Raw genomic sequence first — 27,353 nt, 5'->3', positions numbered from 1 at the left:
GGTAGCCGATCAAAGCACAGGCTTTTTTGCTCGCTCGCGGGTCCTACCACAACGTCTAAATAGCAGAGAAATTGGAAAAACCTGTCAACAAAAGTGAAAAATTCAACACCAGAATCACGATTACTACGATTTCTTGATCACGTATAAAAGGGAACCTCGTCAACGACACGATTGATTAAAAACCTAAGCAGGCAGTGGATTAACGGCTCTTACATCGGCAAAATAAGAAATAAAAAGTAGGACGTTTATGTCATTGTGCTATACTCCGGATTAAAGAAAATAAAAACCTAAAAGATTTTGTATGAGGCCCAGTCTCAACTTGGCGAATAAATAGTGAAACAGTTTAGCTACAAAATAGAATCAGAGATCACGAAATAAACAATGATACAACATTTTCTGTTTCGAGTTCGATGAGCTCATATTCAGCTTCTTCAATACTGCTGATATTACCAAGAGTACCGTTTTGTTACACACTTGTGGGGCAAATCACATTTTCACAGGAGTTAAGGTAAGGACTGAATAAGTCAATAAGGGCCCATTACAGTGAACAAGATAAACGGGTATTGACTATAGATACAAATAGAAATAATTTGAGACATGAGACAAAAGAATGAAAGAAATATCGATCTTATTTACTCATCTCGAACGCAGGATCGAATCTTAGACCAACGGATTTTACGATCTGAAGATCTCACATACAATTGAAGATTTCTCGTTCATGAGTCATGACACACAGTAGATACATAAAAGATCATCCTGCATACTGCTTAGATCATCGATGTCAAACGTTTGATGCCTTAAAATACATAACGATAGAAAGGACATTTCAAGCTCTTTCGTGACAAGGAAAAAAATCATTTTTAACCGACGACCAAAAAAAAAACCCTATCCGTCAGATCAGGTTAAACGACACGTTAAATAACAATGCTGACATTTAGATAAGCATACCAGACCTTGAGGTAGCTTATTTATCTTCCCATGAGGGATTTACGAAGCTGCGACATTTCTGATTCCAGTATCAAGTGCATCACTTGTCTGTATGAACTATTATACATTTATTTATGGTCTCGCTTACTGCATCCAAACTCAGCAGTCAATTCTGGAGCTCAAAGAGACGAAGAGCTAAGGTCTTAGATTTCTCCTCCAACTTTAAGACAACTGGTTCAGTAACAGTTTATTCATAAAATTCCTGCAAGATTCCCTGAGGGTTTCTGTACACAAAGATGCATGGAGTACAAAGATTTAACAAATTTTGAATATCTTTCTTGGTTATTTCTCTAAGAACAGTACTTATGGTATTCGCTTTAATTCTTTCCAAGACGCGAAACGATTTAAATATGCTTTTCTATAGATACAACGATAAGTCAAGTATTTTTATTGGAAAATAACTTGATTGGCGTTAAATTTATTGCAAGTATTCTTGAGGAGAGAAAAGCCGAATGAAGAAATATGTAGCATATTATAATAGAAAGACGAGAAAATTGGGAAAAAATTTACATACATCTGGTGATTTCGCTGAACACCTTCGCTTTTGACTGCAAAATATTAAGTGCAGAAATGGCAGGAGTTATTTTCAAGAAAAGAGCTTACCGTTATTATTTTTAGAAACTTTATGAAGTTGTCACGTTGAGAGGGGAAAATGAAACTTTGAGGGAACTGTAACGCTAATGGGAAGATAACCAAAAACAAATATGCATCATATTGAACGAGGGATATATCGAGTTGATCACTTGAAGAGAAATTGCAATGGTACAATATAACTCACAGTGTGAATTCATCCTTATCGATTCAGTTATGGCAGAGTGTAACATGTCCTGCTCTAAGGAGAAAAGTGATTTTGCGGATTGCGAGCGTTTTCCACTAAAAGAGAAAGAGCTGAATTTAAATCACAGAATTAATTAATCGTCATGGAGAAACATGTAAACAAGTAACAATCGTACAAAGAATAAAACAAACAAACAAACGAAAAACAATCGCAACAACTTTCCTAAGGAAGAACAGCAATTTTGATCACGAAACTGAGCATTAGATGAGGTTAGATCTTTCAAACTCGTAAATATGTTACCTTCATTTTTTCATCGAAATTGTTGTAAAGCAAAACGTTATTCTTAATATTTTGAGGCATGTAGAATTAACAAGTGACATCCTCTGGAGAATAGAGGGATTCAGAGGATGACAGTCTAACAGGTACAAATCAATTTTTATTCTGCAACTGATTAGAGCTGTAGAGCTCATGTTATTTATGATGAAACTGGATCGAAATCTTATTTTTCTTGCGGCTGACAACAATCAACTTTGATTCGGTCGAAAGTTCTCGGTTTACTGTTGTCAGATGCGGAAATGTTTCATAGGTTTCTCTCATTTGACTCATGGTTCAACAGTTTGCACGCGATACAATTTCCTAAATCCTTAAGCTCCTCCAAGTGATATAACTTGTAACTTATCCCTGTAATATCAATACATTATCCAGCAAACAGGCAATGAGAATACTCAAAGTTTTATCAGGTAGAATTCGTTCTCATTTAACTAACACCAAATTTCCGTATCTGCTTTGAAAGGAAACATGTAGCCGCTAGAGGGGAGAATTAACAATTAGATCACGGGAGTTAAAGACTTAAATGTACGTGATCGTTATAGCTTTTGTCAAAGTCAAAACCAGTGAATATCTTTCGAAAACAAACGAAGTTTGAAACAAAGCTCAAGGTTGAAAAAAAACATACACAATTCCGACGTTTCTTTTGATATCGTAACATTCGCAAGATATGGTAAGAATAAGGGTAATATGGTTGTCGGTGAAATACCAGAATTTTTTCAGTTTACAAAACGTGACATATGCATATCCACTGCACGCTGTAAATGTACCATTTATATCTTCACATATAAAAATATCAAGGTCGTCATTAGAACCGAATTTATCAACATGACAGTTTTACTTTCCATGTAGACTTTTATTTTGTATGTTTTTTTTTTTTATATGAAGCTGAATTTAACTCTTTTTTAAGGAAATACTTCTTGTAATAAGAAATTTTTGTATTACAATGTCCAAAATTGATTTGGTTTTCCGAGGAGCTGAGCGTCGGTGCAGCGGATCTCTATTCTCGATGCTCCTATTCAAAAAAGTGTATTGGATGCAAATTTTCAACCAATATCTTTTCAATAAAAAGGATGATACATGTCCACTTTCGGATACGAATATATCTGCTTCAATTGAATAGTCTCTTTGAAGGTGTACAACATGTTATGAACACTTGATAGTAAAATTCGTATCCACGCGCGATTATCTAATACCTCCTATATGCGTTTGCATTCCTGAATGAGCGTGAGCCTAAGAAGGCTGTACATTGGCCAATTTCCCTCACTACATTTTAAGCCGAAACCGAGAAGAAGGCTTCGTCAGCAACGGATCAAAGAATATATTACATGATAACAAAATATATTCATGCACCATGGAATTACAAAATAAATCTGCTGGTCTCGTTGTGATTTTTGCTTTGTTTTGTTTTGTTTTCATTTACGACGAGTCTGTGACTTCATTTTTTAACCAAAAATACCGGAAAAGCTTTTATTCCTATGACAAAAATAAACTGTTTAGATATGACGTTATACGAGGTATTCAACAGGCTACCAAGCATTTCTTTTTTTTTTCTTTTTTGTGAATCAACGAGGGAATCAAAAGAAAACACGTTTTGCTCTCTTCGGTAGCCGATCAAGGCACAGGTTTTCTTGCTCGCTCGCGGGTCCTACCACAACGTCACAACTTGGCGAATAAATAGTGAGATAGTTTAGCTCCAAAATAGAATCATGGATCACGAAATAAACAATGATACAACATTTTTTGTTTCGAGTTCGATGAGCTCATATTCAGCTTCTTCAATACTACTGGTGTTACCAAGAGTACCGTTTTGTTACACACTTGTGGGGCAAGTCACATTTTCACGGGAGTTAAGGTGAGGACAGAATAAGTCAAAAGGACCCATTGCAGTGAATGAGATAAACGGGTATTGACTATAGATACAAATAGAAATAATTTGAGATATGAGACAAAAGAATGAAAGAAATATCGATCTTATTTACTCGTCACCAACGCAGGATCGAATCTAAGACTATCGGATTTTACGATCTGAAGTTCTCACATATAGCTATAGATTTCTCCTTCATGAGCCATGACATACAGTGGTTAAATAAAGGATCATCCTGCATACTGCTTAGATCATCGATGTCGAAAGTTTCATGTCTTAAAATACATAAAGATAGAAAGGAAATTTCAAGCTCTTTCGTGACAAGGAAAAAAATCATTTTTAACCGACGACCGAAAAAAAAAACCCTATCCGTCCGACCGGGTTAAACGACAGGTTAAATAACAATGCTGATTTTTAGATAAGCATACCAGACCTTGAGGTAGCTTATTTATCTTCCCATGAGGGACTTACGAAGCTGCGGCATTTCTGATTCCAGTATCAAGTACGTCACTTGTCTGTATGAACTATTATACATTTATTTATGGTCTCGCTTCCTGCATCCAAACTCAGCAGCCATTTCTGGAGCTCAAAGAGACAAAGAGCTAAGGTCTTAGATTTCTCCTCCAACTTTAAGACAACTGGTTCAGTAACAGTTTATTCATAAAATTCCTGCAAGATACCCTGAGGGTTTCTGTACACAAAGATGCATGGAGTACATAGATTTAACAAATTTTGAATATCTTTCTTCGTTATTTCTCTAAGATGAGTACTTATGGTATTCGCTTTAATTCTTTTCAAGACGCGAAACGATTTAAACATGCTTTTCTATAGATGCAACGATAAGTCAAGTATTTTTATTGGAAAAGAACTTTATTGGAGTTAAATTTATTGCAAGTATTCTTGAGGAGATGAAAGCCGAATGAAGAAATATGTAGCATATTATAATCGAAAGACGAGAAAATTGGAAAAAGCATTTACATACATCTGGTGATTTCGCTGGACACCTACGCTTTTGACTGCAAAATATTAAGTGCAGAATTGGTGGGAGTTATTTACAAGAAAAAAGCTTACTGTTATTATTTTTAGAAACTTTATAAAGTTGTCACGGCGAGAGCGGAAAATGAAACTTTGAGAGAACTGTAACGCTAATGGGAAGATAACCAAAAACAAATATGCATCATATTGAACGAGGGATATATCGAGTTGATCACTTGAAGAGAAATTGCAATGGTACAATATAACTCACAGTGTGAATTCATCCTTATCGATTCAGTTATGGCAGAGTGTAACATGTCCTGCTCTAAGGAGAAAAGTGATTTTGCGGATTGCGAGCGTTTTCCACTAAAAGAGAAAGAGCTGAATTTAAATCACAGAATTAATTAATCGTCATGGAGAAACATGTAAACAAGTAACAATCGTACAAAGAATAAAACAAACAAACAAACGAAAAACAATCGCAACAACTTTCCTAAGGAAGAACAGCAATTTTGATCACGAAACTGAGCATTAGATGAGGTTAGATCTTTCAAACTCGTAAATATGTTACCTTCATTTTTTCATCGAAATTGTTGTAAAGCAAAACGTTATTCTCAATATTTTGAGGCATGTAGAACTAGCAAGTGACATCTTTTGGCGATTAGAGGGATTCAGAGGATGACAGTCTAACAGGTACAAATCAATTTTTATTCTGCAACTGATTAGAGCTGTAGAGCTCATGTTATTTATGATGAAACTGGATCGCAATCTTATTTTTCTTGCGGCTGACAACAATCAACTTTGATTCGGTCGAAAGTTCTCGGTTTACTGTTGTCAGATGAGGAAATGTTTCATTGGTTTCCCTCATTTGACTCATGGTTCAACAATTTGCACGCGATACAATTTCCTAAATCCTTAAGCTCCTGCAAGTGATATAACTTGTAACTTATCCCTGTAATATCAATACATTATCCAGCAAACAGGCAATGAGAATACTCAAAGTTTTATCAGGTAGAATTCGTTCTCTTTTAACTAACACCAAATTTCCGTATCTACTTTGAAAGAAAACATGTAGCCGCTAGAGGGGAGAATTAACAATTAGATCACGGGAGTTAAAGACTTAAATGTACGTGATCGTTATAGCTTTTGTCAAAGTCAAAACCAGGGAATATCTCTCGAAAACAAACGAAGTTTGAAAAAAAGCTCGAGGTTGAAAATAACATACACAATTCCGACGTTTCTTTTGATATCATAACATTCGCAAGATATGGTAAGAATAAGGGTAATATGGTTGTCGGTGAAATACCTGAATTTTTTCAGTTTACAAAACGTGACAAATGCATATCCACCGCACGCTGTAAATGTACCATTTATATCTTCACATATAAAAATATCAAGGTCGTCATTAGAACCGAATTTATCAACATGACAGTTTTACTTTCCATGTAGACTTTTATTTTGTATGTTTTTTTTTTATATGAAGCTGAATTTAACTCTTTTTTAAGGAAATACTTCTTGTAATAAGAAATTTTTGTATTACAATGTCCGAAATTGATTTGGTTTTCCGAGGAGTTGAGCGTCGGTGCAGCGGATCTCTATTCTCGATGCTCCTATTTAAAAAAGTGTATTGGATGCAAATTTTCAACTAATATCTTTTCAATAAAAAGGATGATACATGTCCACTTTCGGATACGAATATATCTGCTTCAATTGAATTGTCTCTTTGAAGGTGTATAACATGTTATGAACACTTGATAGTAAAATTCGTATCCACGCGCGATTATCTAATACCTCCTATATGCGTTTGCATTCCTGAATGAGCGTGAGCCTAAGAAGGCTGTACATTGGCCAATTTCCCTCACTACATTTTAAGCCGGCACCGAGACGAAGGCTTCGTCAGCAACGGATCAAAAATATTATACATGCTAACAAAATATATTCATGCACCATGGAATTACCAAATAAATCTGCTAGTCTCGTTGTGATTTTTGTTTTGTTTTGTTTTCATTTCCGACGAGTCTGTGACTTCATCTTTCAACCAAAAATACCGGAAAAGCTTTTATTCATATGACAAAAATAAACTGTTTAGTTATGACATGATACGAGGTATTAAACAGGCTACGAACCATTTCTTTTTTTTTTTTTTTTTGGGAACGAGGGAATCAAAAGAAAACACATTTTGCACTCTTCAGTAGCCGATCAAAGCACAGGTTTTCTTGCTGTTTCAGTAAAAGTTTACTCATAAAATTCCTGCAAGATACCCTGAGGGTTTCTGTACACAAAGATGCGTGGAGTACATAGATTTTTTAAAAATATTTAATATTTCTCGGTCACTTCTTTAAGAAGAGTACTTATGGTATTCGCTTTAATTCTTTTAATTCTTTCCAAGACGCGAAACGATGTAAATATGCTTTTCTATAGGTAAAACGAGAAGTCGAGTATTTTTATTAGAAAAGAACTTTATTGGAGTTAAATTTATTGCAAGTATTCTTGAGGATACGAAAGCCGAAGGAAGAAATATGTAGCATATTATAATCGAAAGACGAGAAAATTGGGAAAAACATTTACATACATCTGGTGATTTCGCTGGACACCTTCGCTTTTGACTGCAAAATATTACGTGCAGAATTGGCGGAAGTTATTTACAAGAAAAAAGCTTACTGTTATTATTTTTAGAAACTTTATGAAGTTGTCACGGCGAGAGCGGAAAATGAAACTTTGAGAGAACTGTAACGCTAGAGGGAAGATAACCAAATAACGACAAATATGTATCATATTGAAGAGGGTCTCAATGGGGTGATGGCTTTTACGGCTATCGGTTAAAATTTTGGCCAATTTTCGGCTAACGGTTAACACCTTTCCATTGTTTCCACCAGATATTTTTTTTACGGTTAACTTTTTTTACGACTAACGGTTAAAATTTGTCAATTTTTACGTCTGACAGTTTGCGCGCGATGCAATTTCCTAAATCCTTAAACTCCTGCAAGTGAAATAACTTGTAACTTATCCCTGTAATATCAATACATTATCCAGCAAACAGGCAATGAGAATACTCAAAGTTTTATCAGGTAGAATTCGTTCTCTTTTAACTAACACCAAATTTCCGTATCTTCGTTGAAAGGAAACATGTAGCCGCTAGAAGGGAGAATTAACAATTAGATCACGGGAGTTAAAGACTTAAATGTACGTGATCGTTATAGCTCTTGTCAAAGTCAAAACCAGCAAATATCTCTCGAAAGCAAATGAAGTTTGAAACAAAGCTCGAGTTTGAAAAAAGACATACACAATTTCTACGTTTCTTTTGATATCGTAACATTCGCGATATATGGTAAGAATAAGGGTAATATGGTTGTCGGTGAAATACCAGAATTTTTTTCAGTTTACAAAACGTGACATATGCATATCCACCGCACGCTGTAAATGTACCATTTATATCTTCACATATAAAAATATCAAGGTCGTCATTAGAACCGAATTTATCAACATGACAGTTTTACTTTCCATGTAGACTTTTTATTTTGTATGTTTTTTTTTTATATGAGGCTGAATTAAATTCTTTTTTAAGGAAATACTTCTTGTAATAAGAAATTTTTGTATTACAATGTCCGAAATTTATTTGGTTTTCCGAGGAGCTGAGCGTCAGTGCAGCGGATCTCTATTCTCGATGCTCCTATTTAAAAAAGTGTATTGGATGCAAATTTTCAATCAATATCTTTTCAATAAAAAGGATGATAAATGTCCACTTTCGGATACGAATATATCTGCTTCAATTGAATTGTCTCTTTGAAGGTGTATAACATGTTATGAACACTTGATAGTAAAATTCGTATCTACGCGCGATTATCTAATACCTCCTATATGCGTTTGCATTCCTGAATGAGTGTGAGCCTATGAAGGCTGTACATCGGCCAATTTCCCTCACTACATTTTAAGCCGGCACCGAGAAGAAGGCTTCGTCAGCAACGGATCAAAAATATTATTCATGATAACAAAATATATTCATGCACCATGGAATTACAAAATAAATCTGCTGGTCTCGTTGTGATTTTTGCTTTGTTTTGTTTTGTTTTCATTTACGACGAGTCTGTGACTTCATCTTTTAACCAAAAATACCGGAAAAGCGTTTATTCATATGACAAAAATAAACTGTTTAGATATGACGTTATACGAGGTATTCAACAGGCTACGAAGCATTTCTTTTTTTTTTTTTCTTTTTTGGGAATCAACGAGGGAATCAAAAGAAAACACATTTTGCACTCTTCGGTAGCCGATCAAAGCACAGGTTTTCTTGTTCGCTCGCGGGTCCTACAACAACGTCTAAATAGCAGAGAAATTGGGAAAACCTGTCAACAAAAGTGAAAAATTCAACACCAGAATCACGATGACTACGATTTCTTGATAACGTATAAAAGGGAACCTCGTCAACGACACGATTAATTAAAAACCTAAGCAGGCAGTGGTTTAACGACTCTCACATCAGCAAAATTAAAAATAAAAGTTAGGACGTTTATGTCATTGTGCTATACTCGGGATTAAAGAAAATGAAAACCTAAAAGATCTTATATGAGGCCCAGTCTCAACTTGGCGTATAAATAGTGAAACAGCATAGCTACAAAATAGAATCATGGATCACGAAATAAACAATAATACACCATTTTCTGTTTCGAGCTCGATGAGCTCATATTCAGCTTCTTCACTACTGCTGGTGTTACCAAGAGTACCGTTTTGTTACACACTTGTAGGGCAAGTCACATTTTCACAGGAGTTAAGGTGAGGACAGAATAAGTCAATAAGGACCCATTGCAGTGAATGAGATAAACGGGTATTGACTATAGATACAAATAGAAATAATTTGAGACATGAGACAAAAGAATGAAAGAAATATCGATCTTATTCACTCGTCACGAACGCAGGATCGAATCTTAGACCATCGGATTTTACGATCTGAAGTTCTCACGTACAGCTATAGATTTCTCGTTCATGAGTCATGACACACAGTAGATACATAAAAGATCATCCTGCATACTGCTTAGATCATCGATGTCGAAAGTTTTATGTCTTAAAATACATAAAGATAGAAAGGAAATTTCAAGCTCTTTCGTGACAAGGAAAAAAAATCATTTTTAACCGACGACCGAAAAAAAAACCCTATCCGTCAGATCAGCTTAAACGTCAGGTTAAATAACAATGCTGACATTTAGATAAACATACCAGACCTTGAGGTAGCTTTTATCTTCCCATGAGGGATTTACGAAGCTGCGGCATTTCTGATTCCAGTATCAAGTGCGTCACTTGTCTGTATGAACTATTATACATTTATTTATGGTCTCACTTACTGCATCCAAACTCAGCAGACAATTCTGGAGCTCAAAGAGACAAAGAGCTAAGGTCTTAGATTTCTCCTCCAACTTTAAGACAACTGTTTCAGTAACAGTTCATTCATAAAATTCCTGCAAGATACCCTGAGGGTTTCTGTACACAAAGATGCATGGAGTACATAGATTAAACAAATTTTGAATATCTTTCTTGGTTATTTCTCTAAGAACAGTACTTATGGTATTCGCTTTAATTCTTTCCAAGACGCGAGACGATTTAAATATGCTTTTCTATAGAAACAACGAGAAGTCAAGTATTTTCATTAGAAAAGAACTTGATTGGAGTTAAATTTATTGCAAGTATTCTTGAGGAGAGGAAAGCCGAATGAAGAAATATGTAGCATATTATAGCATATTATAATCGAAAGACGAGAAAATTGGGAAAAAAATTTACATACATCTGGTGATTTCGCTGAACACCTTCGCTTTTGACTGCAAAATATTAAGTGCAGAAATGGCAGGAGTTATTTTCAAGAAAAGAGCTTACCGTTATTATTTTTAGAAACTTTATGTAGTTGTCACATTGAGAGCGGAAAATGAAACTTTGAGAGAACTGTAACGCTAATGGGAAGATAACCAAAAACAAATGTGTATCATATTGAACGAGGGATATATCGAGTTGATCACTTGAAGAGAAATTGCATTAGTACAATGTAACTCACAGTGTGAATTCATCCTTATCGATTCAGTTATGGCAGAGTGTAACATGTCCTGCTCTGAGGAGAAAAGTGATTTTGCGGATCGCGAGCGTTTTCCACTCAAAGAGAAAGAGCTGAATTTAAATCACAGAATTAATTAATCGTCATGGAGAAACATGTAAACAACTAACAATCATACAAAGAATAAAACAAAACAAACGAAAAACAATCGCAACAACTTTCTTAAAGAAGAACAGCAATTTTGATCACGAAGCTGAGCATTAGATGAGGTTAGATCTTTCAAACTCGTAAATATGTTACCTTCATTTTTTTCATCGAAATTATTGTAAAGCAAAACGTTATTCTCAATATTTTGAGGCATGTAGAACTAACAAGTGACATCTTTTGGCGATTAGAGGGATTCAGAGGATGACAGTCTAAAAGGTACAAATCAATTTTTATTCTGCAACTGATTAGAGCTGTAGAGCTCAAGTTATTTATGATGAAACTGGATCGCAATCTTATTTTTCTTGCGGCCGACAACAATCAACTTTGATTCGGTCGAAAGTTCTCGGTTTACTGTTGTCAGATGAGGAAATGTTTCATTGGTTTCCTTCATTTGACTCATGGTTCAACAGTTTGCACGCGATACAATTTCCTAAATCCTTAAGCTCCTGCAAGTGATATAACTTGTAACTTATCCCTGTAATATCAATACATTATCCAGCAAACAGGCAATGAGAATACTCAAAGTTTTATCAGGTAGAATTCGTTCTCATTTAACTAACACCAAATTTCCGTATCTGCTTTGAAAGGAAACATGTAGCCGCTAGAGGAGAGAATTAACAATTAGATCACGGGAGTTAAAGACTTCAATTTACGTGATCGCTATAGCTCTTGTCAAATTCAAAACCAGTGAATATCTTTCGAAAACAAACGAAGTTTGAAACAAAGCTCAAGGTTGAAAAAAAATATACACAATTCCTACGTTTCTTTTGATATCGTAACATTCGCAAGATATGGTAAAAATAACGGTAATATGGTTGTCGGTGAAATACCAGAATTTTTTCAGTTTACAAAACGTAACAAATGCATATCCACTGCACGCTGTAAATGTACCATTTATATCTTCACATATAAAAATATCAAGGTCGTCATTAGAACCGAATTTATCAACATGACAGTTTTACTTTCCATGTAGACTTTTATTTTGTATGTTTTTTTTTTATATGAAGCTGAATTTAACTCTTTTTTAAGGAAATACTTCTTGTAATAAGAAATTTTTGTATTACAATGTCCAAAATTGATTTGGTTTTCCGAGGAGCTGAGCGTCGGTGCAGCGGATCTCTATTCTCGATGCTCCTATTCAAAAAAGTGTATTGGATGCAAATTTTCAACCAATATCTTTTCAATAAAAAGGATGATACATGTCCACTTTCGGATACGAATATATCTGCTTCAATTGAATAGTCTCTTTGAAGGTGTACAACATGTTATGAACACTTGATAGTAAAATTCGTATCCACGCGCGATTATCTAATACCTCCTATATGCGTTTGCATTCCTGAATGAGCGTGAGCCTAAGAAGGCTGTACATTGGCCAATTTCCCTCACTACATTTTAAGCCGAAACCGAGAAGAAGGCTTCGTCAGCAACGGATCAAAGAATATATTACATGATAACAAAATATATTCATGCACCATGGAATTACAAAATAAATCTGCTGGTCTCGTTGTGATTTTTGCTTTGTTTTGTTTTGTTTTCATTTACGACGAGTCTGTGACTTCATTTTTTAACCAAAAATACCGGAAAAGCTTTTATTCCTATGACAAAAATAAACTGTTTAGATATGACGTTATGCGAGGTATTCAACAGGCTACCAAGCATTTCTTTTTTTTTTCTTTTTTGGGAATCAACGAGGGAATCAAAAGAAAACACGTTTTGCTCTCTTCGGTAGCCGATCAAGGCACAGGTTTTCTTGCTCGCTCGCGGGTCCTACCACAACGTTTAAATAGCAGAGAAATTGGGAAAACCTGTCAACAAAAGTGAAAAATTCAACACCAGAATCACGATGACTACGATTTCTTGATCATGTATGAAAGGGAACCTTGTCAACGACACGATTAATTAAAAACCTAGGCAGGCAGTGCTTTAACGACTCTCACATCAGCAAAATACAAAATAAAAAGTGGGACGTTTATGTCATTGTGCTATACTTGGGATTAAAGAAAATGAAAACCTAAAAGATCTTGTATGAGGCCCAGTCTCAACTTGGCGTATAAATTGTGAAACAGCATAGCTACAAAATAGAATCATGGATCACGAAATAAACAATGATACAACATTTTCTGTTTCGAGCTCGATGAGCTCATATTCAGCTTCTTCAATACTGCTGGTGTTACCAAGAGTACCGTTTTGTTACACACTTGTGGGGCAAGTCACATTTTCACAGGAGTTAAGGTAAGGACAAAATCAGTCAATAAGGACCCATTGCAGTGAATGAGATAAACGGGTATTGACTATAGATACAAATAGAAATAATTTGAGACATGAGACAAAAGAATGAAAGAAATATCGATCTTATTTACTTGTCACGAACGCAGGATCGAATCTTAGACCATCGGATTTTACGATCTGAAGTTCTCGCATATAGCTATAGATTTCTCTTTCATGAGCCATGACATACAGTGGTTAAATAAAGGATCATCTTTCATACTGCTTAGATCATCGATGTCGAAAGTTTCATGTCTTAAAATACATAACGATAGAAAGGAAATTTCAAGCTCTTTCGTGACAACCAAAAAAATTATTTTTAACCGACGACCGAAAAAAAAACCCTATCCGTCAGATCAGGTTAAACGACAGGTTAAATAACAATGCTGACATTTAGATAAGCATACCAGACCTTGAGGTAGCTTATTTATACTCCCATGAAGGATTTACGAAGTTGTGGCATTTCTGATTCCAGTATCATGTGCGTCACTTGTCTGTATGAACTATTAGACATTTATTTATGGTCTCGCATACTGCATCCAAGCTCAGCGGACAATTCTGGAGCTTAAAGAGACAAAGCGCTAAGGTCTTAGATTTCTCCTCCAACTTTCAGACAACTGGTTCAGTAACAGTTTATTCATAAAATTCCTGCGAGATACACTGAGGGTTCTGTCCACAAAGATGCATGGAGTGCATAGATTTAACAAATTTTGAATATCTTTCTTGGTTATTTCTCTAACAAGAGTACTTATGGTATTCGCTTTAATTCTTTTCAAGACGCGAAACGATTAAATATACTTTTCTATAGATACAACGAGAAGTCAAGTATTTTTATTGGAAAAGAACTTTATTGGCGTTAAATTTATTGCAAGTGTTTTTGAGGTGAGGAAAGAAATATGTAGCATATTAGAATCGAAAGACGAGAAAATTGGGGAAAAAAAGTATACATAAAGAATATATCTTATTGATGTGATTTCTTTAGCTTTGTATCTCCCTCTAATGATTTCGCTGGATTATAACAAGTAATAATCATAAAAAGAATTGAAAAAACAAACAAAAAAACAAGCACAATAATTTTCTTAAAGAACAACAGAAATTTTGATCACGAAACTGGGCATTAGAGGAGGTTAAATCTTTCAAACTCGTGAATATGTTGCCTTCATTTTTTCATCGAAATTTTTGTAAAGCAAAATGTTATTTTTGATATTTTCAGGCATGTATAATTGACAAATGATATTCATTTGGAGAATAGAGGGATTCAGAGGATGACAGTTTAACAGGTACAAATCAATCTTCATTCTGCAACTGATTAGAGCTGTTTAGAGCTCATTTTATCGATAAATAAAGGTCGTAATCTTAATTTTCGTGCAGCTAACAACAGTTGAGTTTAATTTCAGTCGAATTTAAATTTAAACATGCACTTTGTAGAGGAACAGGGTCGATAAACGAGTTTCTTTACGCAATAGGCTCGCGGGGTGTCGGTAGAATTCGTGACGGTAACGCAAACCCTCGTAGGTGTTTCGGTTTCGAATAGGTCTCGCGAATTCTCCCAGCCCCACACGCGATAAAATGAAGGAATGAGAGAAAGAGTCTTTCTTATCCATGCCTACCAGGTACAACTGGGTTGTTTATTGCAACTCACGTATTTTGTTAAGGAACAGCCTTGAACGACGTTTCAACAGATGAGACTACGAAAACAAACAAACAAACAAACAATTGAAAAAACAAATATGACACAACCCGCGGAACTTGACTTGGGCTGTCACGCAACCACAATAGCGTGACGGAGGAAGCTTTGAGATTCTCATTCTTTCTCTATGATTAAGTATACAACGTTTTCTTTAGATTACTTTCACCTGAGTCTCCTCTTTTTTATTTTTAACAATGTAGCGCAGTACAATCGATTCAATTTTATTTCTAGCTATGGCAGAAAGCAACCTCCCAACGACGGGAGAAGAACTGGAGGTGAAAAAAGAGTTTTCAGCTACAGGTGAGAAAAAGCTACAGGGAGGGACTTGGTCATGGTGATTTTGTGCTGTTTGGTAATTAAGTATGCTTTAATTCTGGTGCTCAATTTTTTGGACCACTTCGACTTGAATGTTTTGAGGAATCACTAAATACGCCAGTATTAGAACGCTAGTTGTAATTGCACACGGTTGTGATCACTAACAAAGTTGAAATATCTTCTCGGTAATTTCAGCGACAGAGAAAAGTCAAGTTACGTCAAGTGACGCTGAACTGAATGTAGACAATGACCTTTTAAGAGGTAAGAACACTGGGTGAAACAAGATTTTTAAAGACGCCCCGGTGAAGTTTTTGTCACATTTACATCAAAATTTCTGTGGATAAGTTTTTAAAAAAAAAAAAATTTTTTTTTTAAATTTTAAACTTTATTGCCATAAATATTAAATAAACAAAGGGAAAACCAATTTATTGCTCGATCCGATTGAGCAGAATGCGTAGACATCATTAATTTTTTCATTAGCAATAAAGCGGCAAATTTGAACGCGACTACGCTTCGAAGAGGCCTAAATTAAAGAAGAATGAGCCAAAATTGGCCTACAAAGCTTCGTAAAACTCAGATTTCTGAGTTTTTAGCAGTGCTTATCTATAAATCAACACACAATGTTTTGGAGATTAAAGATGTGTCTACAATTTGCACCTAAAATAAACGATATTTGTGTAGTAAAAAGTATTTTCCTTTTGCACTTGAAAATGTTGTAAATTTGGTCATTTATAGTAGGAAAGTCATTTTCGGTAAGAGAGAGCTGTTGGTACCCGTAACCTGTCAAGGTCCAGTATTGAAACATTTACAAATGAGTAACTTCTTTTAGGCCGCCAAAGGGAAAGTATTTACGCGTACACCTTTTTGTCCCTTATTGTTTAATACTTGTTCGGAGGAACTTTCACGCAATTTGAGAATTCTACAGAGAAGAGGAGGCATTTTGTCTCGGCCGTATCGCCTGTTTTGGTCTTCTAAATATTTTACACCTTTTCGGACAGTTATGTCAACACCAGGCTCACGCTGTAAACCACCAGCCAACAGAACCAGAACGCCTGACTTTCACAACAGGCAAAATAGAAATTCGCGGGAAAGAAGTACTTTCCCAATAATATTTTTTCCAGCGTGACGGAGGAAACTTTGAGATTCTCATTCTTTCTCTATGATTAAGAATACAACGTCTTCTTTAAGTTACTTTCATCTGAGTCTCCTATTTTTTGCCCCTACAAGCATGTTCTCAATAGACAATTACATGTATGTAATACACCAAAAAGAAAAAAAGAAAAAAGCATGTTTTTCCGACGCACTTGTCTGAAGGATGGGCAAACGACGAACCCTTGTCACTCTTAGCACGACATTTCTTTTGTTATCCGAACATTCACAAGTTTTAACCTTTTTCAGTCCTGGCTTTGCTTTGCTTTATACATTTTTTTCTCAATAACTCACGGGGTTTTATATTCCAATTTGACATTTTGGAAAACGTAACCCAGGTGTAAAAGGAATTTTGGAAAGTCTTTCGACCTCAATGTAGACCAAACAAACTTGATCTGGTTATAGCCAAGCTACAGCTTAAACTCCAGATAGCTTGCATATTTTAAAGCAAACAAAATACACAGACAAAGTCTACTGAAGTGTGATTGTAAACGAAGTTGAGTTTAAATAGGATCTCCCGGTAAAATTTGGGATACTTTGGAAAACTTAAACCAGGTGTTTTTGGAGAGTCTCTTGACCCAAATGTAAACCGAGAAACTTGAACTGGTAATAGCCAAGACACAGCCCAGACTCCCAACACCTTAAACATTTTACTTAAACAAAATGTACAAATACTAAACTTTTCTGATTTTTTCCATATCTCTAAGCTCCTTTAACCTAACAGTTCGTTTGGAAGTAAAAAGTTGGCATCATTCGCCAAGGGTCGTGTAACTCATTACTAAATCATTAACACTAACATGGTGTGTTTTCAGGGATTGCGAAAGTATGTCTCGAGGAAGGTAACAAAGAATACACACGAGGAGAAGCTAATAACGCGATAAACTCCTACACGGAAGGACTCCAAGTCAACTGCAAAGATAAACGACTGAACGCCAAGCTTTACAGCAACAGGGCAACAGCTAATTTCCATTTGGGTAACAATTTCATTTCTAAATATATAAATCTCTCATGCAGCGTTACAAGATAACGGAATACACAATCTGCATCAAGAAAAGAAAGAAGTTGAGAAACAGCAGAAAAAAAAGCACAGACATGAATCTCGTTATTAGACTGCAATTTAAGCAATTGTAATTTTTCAGGCTTCTATGCTCCAATTTTATTGGATGACCACATTTTTAAACCTCATTTCCTGAATGTCACAGCAAACTACGTGGAATGTCTGGATGATGCAACAGTTGCAGTTCAATTGGAACCCACTTTAATCAAAGCTATTAAGAAAGGTGGGTGTTTCAGACATAAGCCATCAACATTCTATTCTCTGATTTCGTCAAAGAGGATTGTGTGGTTTGTGGCAGTTGACTGCACCCCAAGTGTCAATTGTATCTGGTGTGTCAATGTCTGTTATGTGGGTAAAAAGCATAAGAAATTAAAGTGTCAATAAGCTCTCAAATACCGCTGCCTGCTTAGTTCACGTTGCAGAGCGCCGGAGGTCGAGGGCTCAAGCGCTAGACCAGAACAACACTCAGAGTCGTAAAATATCTGAGGAGAATGTGCTGCCGCCTAAGCTATGACATCTGCAAATTGTTTTATGTTCTTGTGTCGGATATGGACGGAAAACCGTTACCCCCGTTTCCTGCATCTTCTCTGTAACTCTTAGGAGGGGACGTTAAAAAACCCGGCCATGAAGCACCTGAAAAATTCTCTTACAAAAGATGTAAACTGTTCAATGCAGTCTGCCCGAAAACTTCCCCGAAAAGTGCTGAAAAGCGCATAACAGCACATTAAAGTGAAGAATACGCTAAATAAATTCATCGTTATCATCATCAATTAAAGCTTAATTGGTAGCCGCTTTACATTAGCTCCTTATTCTTCGTTTCAGTTCTTCCACAAGTTCAAATTTCCTTCATTATTACAATTTTTGTTTATACCTTAACAGTGATAAATTACCAAGCACCACCAATTATTCTCTCATTTTCAGGAGCCAGAGCTTGTGTCGAACTTTGCTGGTATAAAGAGGCAAGGAGCTGGTTGTATATGGGATTGGCCGTATCCTTTAACGAATGTTTGAAACGTGATACGAGATGCAATGCGAATAATATTTCAAGAAAAATCAATACGTTCCAGGAAGATTCTTCTACACATAATGCAAGGGATGTTCTCTCATACTGCACTGAGCAGTTTAAAGAAGCTAAAATGTTATCAAAGAGTTCTTTCGATTATTCCACAAAACTTTACTCAGAGAGGAGGCCATACTAATTAATTCCCAGAGTTTGAGCTGAATACCCCTCATTTAAGTCTTCAGACAAGCATCACCATGACGAACGAACCTAAACCAATTAATGCGCTTCAGAGATAGTTAAAACTCTCCAATGACTTGAAATCAAATCTCTAAAAAAACCCACGTTCGAATTATCATTCCAGTTTTAAGGTTCTATCTAATACTCTCAGTGTTTTTTTTAAATACACATTTCCAATGCATTTTCGCAAATCTGCTCATGATTTATCGACCCTTGACACGTTTCAAGATTGAAAATAACAACAAACGTCTGCTTCAATTACTAAGGAAAACTAATGCTGAACTAATAGTCAAAGCAAACAGTTCTTGCAATCTCGGCAACGCTTATCAAGGTCTGGGACAGTTCAAAACAGCCATCCAGTACCATCAACGTCATCTAGAAATTGTTAAAGAAGTGGGAGACAAGGCCGGAGAGGGAAAAAGTTATTGCAATCTCGGCAACGCTTATAGAAGTCTGGGAGAGTTCAAAACAGCCATCCAGTACCATCAACGTCAACTAAAAATTGCCAAAGAAGTGGCAGGCAAGGCCCTGGAGGGAAAAAGTTATGGCGGTCTCGGCAACGCACATCAAGGTCTGGGACAGTTCCAAACAGCCATGCAGTACCATCAACGTCATCTAGAAATTGCTAAAGAAGTGAGAGACAAGGCCGGAGAGGGAAAAAGTTATGGCAATCTCGGCATCGCTTATTACAGTCTAGGAAATTTTAAAACAGCCATCCGATACAATCAACGTCATCTAGAAATTGCTAAAGAAGTGAGAGACAAGGCCGGAGAGGGAAAAAGTTATGGTAATCTCGGCAACGCTTATAGAAGTCTAGGAGAGTTCAAAACAGCCATCCAGTACCATCAACGTGATCTAGAAATTGCTAAAGAAGTGGGAGACAAGGCCGGAGAGGGAAAAAGTTATGGCAATCTCGGCATCGCCTATTACAGTCTAGGAGAGTTCAAAACAGCCATCCAGTACCATCAACGTGATCTAGAAATTGCTAAAGAAGTGGGAGACAAGGCCGGAGAGGGAAAAAGTTATGGCAATCTCGGCAACGCATATCAAGGTCTGGGAGAGTTCAAAACAGCCATCCAGTACCATCAACGTGGTCTAGAAATTGCTAAAGAAGTGGGAGACAAGGCCGGAGAGGGAAAAAGTTATGGCAATCTCGGCATCGCCTATTACAGTCTAGGAGAGTTCAAAACAGCCATCCAGTACCATCAACGTGATCTAGAAATTGCTAAAGAAGTGGGAGACAAGGCCGGAGAGGGAAAAAGTTATGGCAATCTCGGCAACGCATATCAAGGTCTGGGAGAGTTCAAAACAGCCATCCAGTACCATCAACGTGGTCTAGAAATTGCTAAAGAAGTGGGAGACAAGGCCGGAGAGGGAAAAAGTTATGGCTATCTCGGCATCGCCTATTACAGTCTAGGAGAGTTCAAAACAGCCATCCAGTACCATCAACGTCATCTAGAAATTGCTAAAGAAGTGGGAGACAAGGCCGGAGAGGGAAAAAGTTATGGCAATCTCGGCATCGCCTATTACAGTCTAGGAGAGTTCAAAACAGCCATCCAGTACCATCAACGTCATCTAGAAATTGCTAAAGAAGTGGGAGACAAGGACGGAGAGGGAAAAAGTTATTGCAACCTCGGCGTCGCTTATTACAGTCTAGGAGAGTTTAAAACAGCCATCCAGTACCATCAACGTCATCTAGAAATTGCTAAAGAAGTGGGAGACAAGGCCGGAGAGGGAAAAAGTTATTGCAATCTCGGCGTCGCTTATTACAGTCTAGGAGAGTTTAAAACAGCCATCCAGTACCATCAACGTCATCTAGAAATTTCTGAAGAAGTGGGAGACAAGGCCGGAGAGGGAAAAAGTTATTGCAATCTCGGCGTCGCTTATTACAGTCTAGGAGAGTTTAAAACAGCCATCCAGTACCATCAACGTCATCTAGAAATTTCTGAAGAAGTGGGAGACAAGGCCGGAGAGGGAAAAAGTTATTGCAATCTCGGCATCGCTTATTACAGTCTAGGAGAGTTTAAAACAGCCATCCAGTACCATCAACGTGATCTAGAAATTGCTAAAGAAGTGGGAGACAAGGCCGGAGAGGGAAAAAGTTATTGCCATCTCGGCGTCGCTTATTACAGTCTAGGAGAGTTTAAAACAGCCATCCAGTACCATCAACGTCATCTAGAAATTTCTGAAGAAGTGGGAGACAAGGCCGGAGAGGGAATCAGTTATTGCAATCTCGGCGTCGCTTATGGCAGTCTAGGAGAGTTCAAAACAGCCATCCAGTACCATCAACGTCATCTAGAAATCGCTAAAGAAGTGGGAGACAAGGCTGGAGAAGGAAAAAGTTATGGAAATCTCGGCGTCACTTATAGAAATCTAGGAGAGTCCAAAACAGCCATGCAGTACCATCAACGTCATCTAGAAATCGCTAAAGAAGTGGGAGACAAGGCTGGAGAAGGAAAAAGTTATTGCAATCTCGGCGTCACTTATGGAAATCTAGGAGAGTCCAAAACAGCCATCCAGTACCATCAACGTCATCTAGAAATCGCTAAAGAAGTGGGAGACAAGGCTGGAGAGGGAGGAAGTTATTGCAATCTCGGCGTCGCTTATGACAGTCTAGGAGAGTTTAAAACAGCCATCCAGTACCATCAACGTCATCTAGAAATTGCTAGCGAAGTGGGAGACAAGGCCCTAGAGGGAAAAGGTTATGGCGGTCTCGGCAACGCATATGAAGGTCTAGGACAGTTCAAAGCAGCCATCCAGTACCATCAACGTGATCTAGAAATTGCTAAAGAAGTGGGAGACAAGGCTGGAGAGGGAAAAAGTTATGGAAATCTCGGCGTCGCTTATGGCAGTCTAGGAGAGTTCAAAACAGCCATCCAGTACCATCAACGTCAACTTAAAATTGCTAGCGAAGTGGGAGACAAGGCCCTAGAGGGAAAAGGTTATAGCGGTCTCGGCAACGCATATCGAGGTCTGGGAGAGTTCAAAACAGCCATCCAGTACCATCAACGTGGTCTAGAAATTGCTAAAGAAGTGGGAGACAAGGCCGGAGAGGGAAAAAGTTATGGCAATCTCGGCATCGCTTATCAAATTCTAGGAGAGTTCAAAACAGCCATCCAGTACCATCAACGTCAACTTAAAATTGCTAGCGAAGTGGGAGACAAGGCCCTAGAGGGAAAAGGTTATAGCGGTCTCGGCAACGCATATCGAGGTCTGGGAGAGTTCAAAACAGCCATCCAGTACCATCAACGTGGTCTAGAAATTGCTAAAGAAGTGGGAGACAAGGCCGGAGAGGGAAAAAGTTATTGCAATCTCGGCGTCGCTTATGACAGTCTAGGAGAGTTCAAAACAGCCATCCAGTACCATCAACGTGGTCTAGAAATTGCTAAAGAAGTGGGAGACAAGGCCGGAGAGGGAAAAAGTTATGGCAATCTCGGCATCGCTTATCAAATTCTAGGAGAGTTCAAAACAGCCATCCAGTACCATCAACGTCAACTTAAAATTGCTAGCGAAGTGGGAGACAAGGCCCTAGAGGGAAAAGGTTATAGCGGTCTCGGCAACGCATATCGAGGTCTGGGAGAGTTCAAAACAGCCATCCAGTACCATCAACGTGGTCTAGAAATTGCTAAAGAAGTGGGAGACAAGGCCGGAGAGGGAAAAAGTTATTGCAATCTCGGCGTCGCTTATGACAGTCTAGGAGAGTTTAAAACAGCCATCCAGTACCATCAACGTCAACTAAAAATTGCTAGCGAAGTGGGAGACAAGGCCCTAGAGGGAAAAGGTTATAGCGGTCTCGGCAACGCATATCGAGGTCTGGGAGAGTTCAAAACAGCCATCCAGTACCATCAACGTGGTCTAGAAATTGCTAAAGAAGTGGGAGACAAGGCCGGAGAGGGAAAAAGTTATGGCAATCTCGGCATCGCTTATAAAAGTCTAGGAGAGTTCAAAACAGCCATCCAGTACCATCAACGTGGTCTAGAAATTGCTAAAGAAGTGGGAGACAAGGCCGGAGAGGGAAAAAGTTATGGCAATCTCGGCATCGCTTATCAAATTCTAGGAGAGTTCAAAACAGCCATCCAGTACCATCAACGTCAACTTAAAATTGCTAGCGAAGTGGGAGACAAGGCCCTAGAGGGAAAAGGTTATAGCGGTCTCGGCAACGCATATCAAGGTCTAGGACAGTTCAAAGCAGCCATGCAGTACCATCAACGTGGTCTAGAAATTGCTAAAGAAGTGGGAGACAAGGCTGGAGAGGGAAAAAGTTATGGAAATCTCGGAAACGCATATCAAGGTCTTGGACAGTTCAAAGCAGCCATCCAGTACCATCAACGTCATCTAGAAATTGCTAAAGAAGTGGGAGACAAGGCAGGAGAGGGAATCAGTTTTTGCCTTCTCGGCGAGATTCATCTTCGTCAAAGAGAGTTGAAAACGGCAATCGAGTGTTATCAACGTCATCTAGAAGTATCCAAAGAAGTGGGAGATAAGAATGGAGAGGCGTGCTCACTCTGTTCCCTTGGAATCAGTTTTGAGTGCCAAGGAAATCTTACGAGGGCCTTTGACTGTTATTACTCGAGTGTAGAATTGTATGATGATATCAGGGCCAGTCTTCAACTCAACGATCAGTGGAAGATTTGTTATCGTAATCAGCACCAAGTAGCATACAAAGGTTTGTGGCGTATAAATTTCAATCGAGGTCAAGTTGTGAAGGCTCTTCTTGCCGCAGAGAAAGGACGTGCTCAAGCTCTGAGAGATCTCATGGTCACAAAATACCAGCCTGGAGATTCTTTAACGCCCAGCGCATCCCGCATTTCTCTTAGGTGGGTTCCATTGAGCACAGTTTTCGTAGCTATTAGTGGACCGTGCGTTTACTTCTGGGTTTGCCTCAGTGAAAATAATATCCAGATGAGAAAAGTACACGTGAACAATTACAAGTATGAGGATGAGTTGGAATTTTTCATCCAGGTACTGAACAAAACTGCTCTTAAGGAGATCGGCGCAAGAGATACTGTTACCATCGAGAATCCTCCGCTTGACTCGCCGACAGAAGAGGAAGTGGCCAATGATGTGATCGGAGTTGATGTGAGACACTCCCAATCAAGTGCTTTAAAGAAGCTGCATGACATCATCGTTACTCCTATTGCTGACCTGATCGAAGGCAACGACGAGATCACATTCATTCCAGAGGGGCCATTTTGCCTTGTACCTTATACAGCGTTGCAGGACTCCAACTCATCATATCTAAGTGATTCTTTCAGAATTCGTATGCTTCCCTCCCTGACGACCTTGCAACTAATCCATGATTGTCCAGCTGACTTTCACATGAAGACTGGTGCATTGCTTGTTGGCGACCCATGTTTCAAATACATCATCTATGAGGGAACACTTTTGGTGCAACTCCCAGGAGCAAGGAAAGAAGTGGAGATGATCGGACGTATCCTAAATGTCTCCCCCCTTACTGGAGAAATGGCAACAAAACAGGAAGTGTTAAAACGAATATCATCAGTGGCGTTAGTTCATGTTGCAGCGCACGGTAAAAAGGAAACTGGAGAAGTTATCCTGGCACCAAACGCCACAAGAGAAAATCCTCAGCCGCAAGAGAAAGACTATCTACTGACGATGAAAGATGTCATAGAAGCTGGGTTGCGAGCACGCCTGGTTGTACTTAGCTGCTGTCACACTGCTCGTGGGGAGGTCATGGCCGAGGGTGTAGTCGGCATGGCGCGTGCACTTTTGGCTGCCGGTGCCAGATCTGTTGTGGTAACCTTGTGGGCGATTGGCGACGAGGGAACCCTGGAGTTCATGAGTTTCTTCTACCATGCACTGGCCAAAGGCAAGAAGGCAAGTGAAGCTCTCAATCAGGCCATGAAGTGTATGAGAGAAATTGAAAAGTTCAAGGAGGTGATTTACTGGGCACCATTTGTACTCATTGGTGACGACGTCCAGCTGGATTTCAAAGATATTTCGAAGCTGAAGTAAGTAAATATTCTGTTTACACATTCTATTCAATACAGAGTTACATAAAATCATAATTATGGCTTATATGTTTCAGTTGGGTTACGAATTTATGTTTTGCTCCGGCAAATTGAGATGCAGTACAATCAAGAGGACACGTTTACGTTGATAACATTCTTTTTAGGAAACCTGATAGGGGTAAAAAAGCATTTTTTTTAAAACAACTGTTGTGCAATGTATCGTTTCATGTGCTAAGAAATATTTCATGGCAACTTAACTATCCTCCCTAAACTTAGATTCTTTTATTTTTCAGTTAAGGAAGTGAGCATTGGAATCCCAGGGAGTTTTAGGATACCTGCACACGCTGATATTTGGACCAGAAACCAGTAAGCTATCGATGAAATATTTGTCAAGAGTCTTCTTTACAAAGCAGGAAGAACCAAAAGACGGCCAAAGTCAAGTCTAACAAGAGAACGGATTTCCATTGATTCAAAAGTTGACATTTTGCTTGTCTGAACTGCTCTTACGAGCTTCATCTTTGATATCCTGCCGGAACAAACTTTTTTTTTATTTGATGTCTAGGAATTATCATGACAAGCTATGTAAAAAGGTTTTTTTTAAATCTAAGTATTAGCTACTATGAGGATTAAGGCTTGCGTTTACGTCGAAGTTGAAACGTCTTGAAAACGTTTTCCACAGTTTTTTTACAGATTTTTCTTAATCGGTTTTTGTCTCATGAGTGATGTAAAGCTAATTTAATAGTTAATTTTCGGAGATTTTTCCTTTAATTTTGAAGGCGATGAATTTTGTTACTTTTTACAAGCAGAACGATGCATTTTAAGTATTTTGTTTAAACTAATCGTCTAGAGGCAAAACGTGAAGTTTTATATTAATTTTAGTTACTGGCGAACAAAGCTTTAAAAGAAGTTCAGAACGAGCTAGAAAGTTGGAGCCAAATGATTTCTTTTAGTTTCTCCGATTAGATTGTTTACCTATTATCTAAGTACAATAAACTAACATTTGAATGTCAAACAATGAAACAAGTCGCTTGGCATTTTGTTAGAATGGAAGAGGAAATCAGTAACAAAGGGAAGAAAATTTCTGCATCAACCTGCATAAGACATTTCTTGTCGTTTGAAGTAGTGAGCGCGCCTAAGTCTTATTCCCTTAATAACTTTTGTCCACCCCTTTGATTAGGTTTATTGAATGAGAGATGAATTTCGATGTTTTCTGACTCTCTAACTGCTAGTATCGATCATAGGCAGCCGTTCCCGAGGATGTCACGCACGCACTTCTTTAGCGCGTCATGCGACAGATGTGGTGTTTTGTCACATCTTGTCGTTTGAAGTAGTGAGCGCACCGATGTCTCATTCGTTCAACTTTGCCCATTGCCTTGGATAGAGTTATTAAATGAGATATAAACCTCGATATTTTCAGATCTTATAACTGCAAGTTTCATCGGTAGCCGTTCCTTAGGATGTCACGCAATGCGCTTCTTTTGCATGTAATGAGACAGATATGAGGTTTTGTCAAAAATCGTTGGAGGCAAGAAAAGAGAAATTACCTTTCACTTTGGGAGATGGTACTCTAATCTGTTTATCGAAAGCGTCCTTATCATAGGAGGTACCCTAGGTCGGTACGGTTCCACGAGTATAGAAAATATTGATGACTTTTTTTCCACGATTGCAAACTTAAGTGCCGCTCTCGCTAAGAGCAGTCCTCTCGACTTCCCGTCCAAGAAAACGTTTTCCTAATTTTTTGCCCATGAAAAGGGTTTAGAGCACATATTTAAAAAATAGTTTGGTTGTTCTCTAATTCTCTCTTTTCGCGTCGCCACAAGTCAAAATGATTTTTTGCTAGACCCCCCTGTGTAAACCACGATCGAAAGTGTAATTTTCACAACTTTTGTCGAGGGTGCTACGACTGCAATAATGTAGTTCACGGAATTCTCTCTTGGTACAAGTTGCAAGATATATTTAGTCAGTTCACAGACAAAATATGAAAACTTCACTTGAAATCCTATTCATACCAGCGTGATCAGAAGAGAACCTTCCCATCGACCTTAATTTGCATATGAAAAACTCATCAATTTATAGGAAATAATTCTCGAAATGCAGGTGTAAATCAGGCTCAAAAGGTATATCAGTGGATAGTTTATACACCAATGAGGTCACTGCTTGCCTCAAACCCACGGGTGTCGCTCAGGTTTTCATCCTCTAACATCTCTAAAACAACCCAAATCCACGTGATTATGCGGGTATCAGCGGCCATCCCGAGGGGTCGACCCCCGGGCACCCAGGGGCATTTGTCACAGCTGCCGTGACAAATACATGCTAAAGCCCCTCGGGTAGGGCAAAAAATTGGGACAAATACCCCCACCCCTGGAGCAACCTGGGCAACATATAGTCGGTGTTATCTGTTCCTCGATGCAAAAGTACGAGTGATCATGGTTTACTGAGGCCACATCAGCACTAAAATCCACGCAAGTCTCTATGGAGTCCTCAAATTCG

The 27,353-nt window shown here is 38.0% G+C and overlaps 1 protein-coding gene across 1 annotated transcript; it reads left to right on the top strand.

Moving 5' to 3' along the window:
- Positions 1-472: 472 nt before the first annotated feature.
- On the top strand, positions 473-25,405 carry LOC131775087 (tetratricopeptide repeat protein 28-like). Its single transcript, XM_066172873.1, has 12 exons — positions 473-508; positions 14,654-14,720; positions 15,362-15,430; positions 15,641-15,706; positions 17,407-17,568; positions 17,797-17,874; positions 18,531-18,610; positions 19,120-19,678; positions 19,751-21,050; positions 21,744-22,130; positions 22,584-24,863; positions 25,157-25,405. The coding sequence occupies exons 3-12, from the start codon at positions 15,364-15,366 to the stop codon at positions 25,158-25,160; spliced, it is 4,983 nt and encodes a 1,660-aa protein (XP_066028970.1). The 5' UTR covers positions 473-508; positions 14,654-14,720; positions 15,362-15,363; the 3' UTR covers positions 25,161-25,405.
- The last annotated feature ends 1,948 nt before the right edge of the window (positions 25,406-27,353 follow it).

The sequence above is a fragment of the Pocillopora verrucosa genome, chromosome 10, assembly GCF_036669915.1.
Source record: "Pocillopora verrucosa isolate sample1 chromosome 10, ASM3666991v2, whole genome shotgun sequence".
Taxonomy (NCBI): domain Eukaryota; kingdom Metazoa; phylum Cnidaria; class Anthozoa; order Scleractinia; family Pocilloporidae; genus Pocillopora; species Pocillopora verrucosa.
The sequence above is the reverse complement of the archived record's forward strand: the minus strand, read 5'-3'. Positions and strand labels throughout refer to the sequence as shown.

What these genes read in the sequence shown, in the direction of transcription:
- LOC131775087 (XM_066172873.1), top strand. Translation starts at nt 15,364, where the DNA reads ATGGCAGAAAGCAACCTCCCAACGACGGGAGAAGAACTGGAGGTGAAA. An exon ending in AACAGCTAATTTCCATTTGG is followed by an intron (nt 17,569 to 17,796) that starts GTAACAATTTCA and finishes TGAATGTCACAG; the next exon opens with CAAACTACGTGGAATGTCTG. An exon ending in AACTTTGCTGGTATAAAGAG is followed by an intron (nt 18,611 to 19,119) that starts GCAAGGAGCTGG and finishes ACACGTTTCAAG; the next exon opens with ATTGAAAATAACAACAAACG.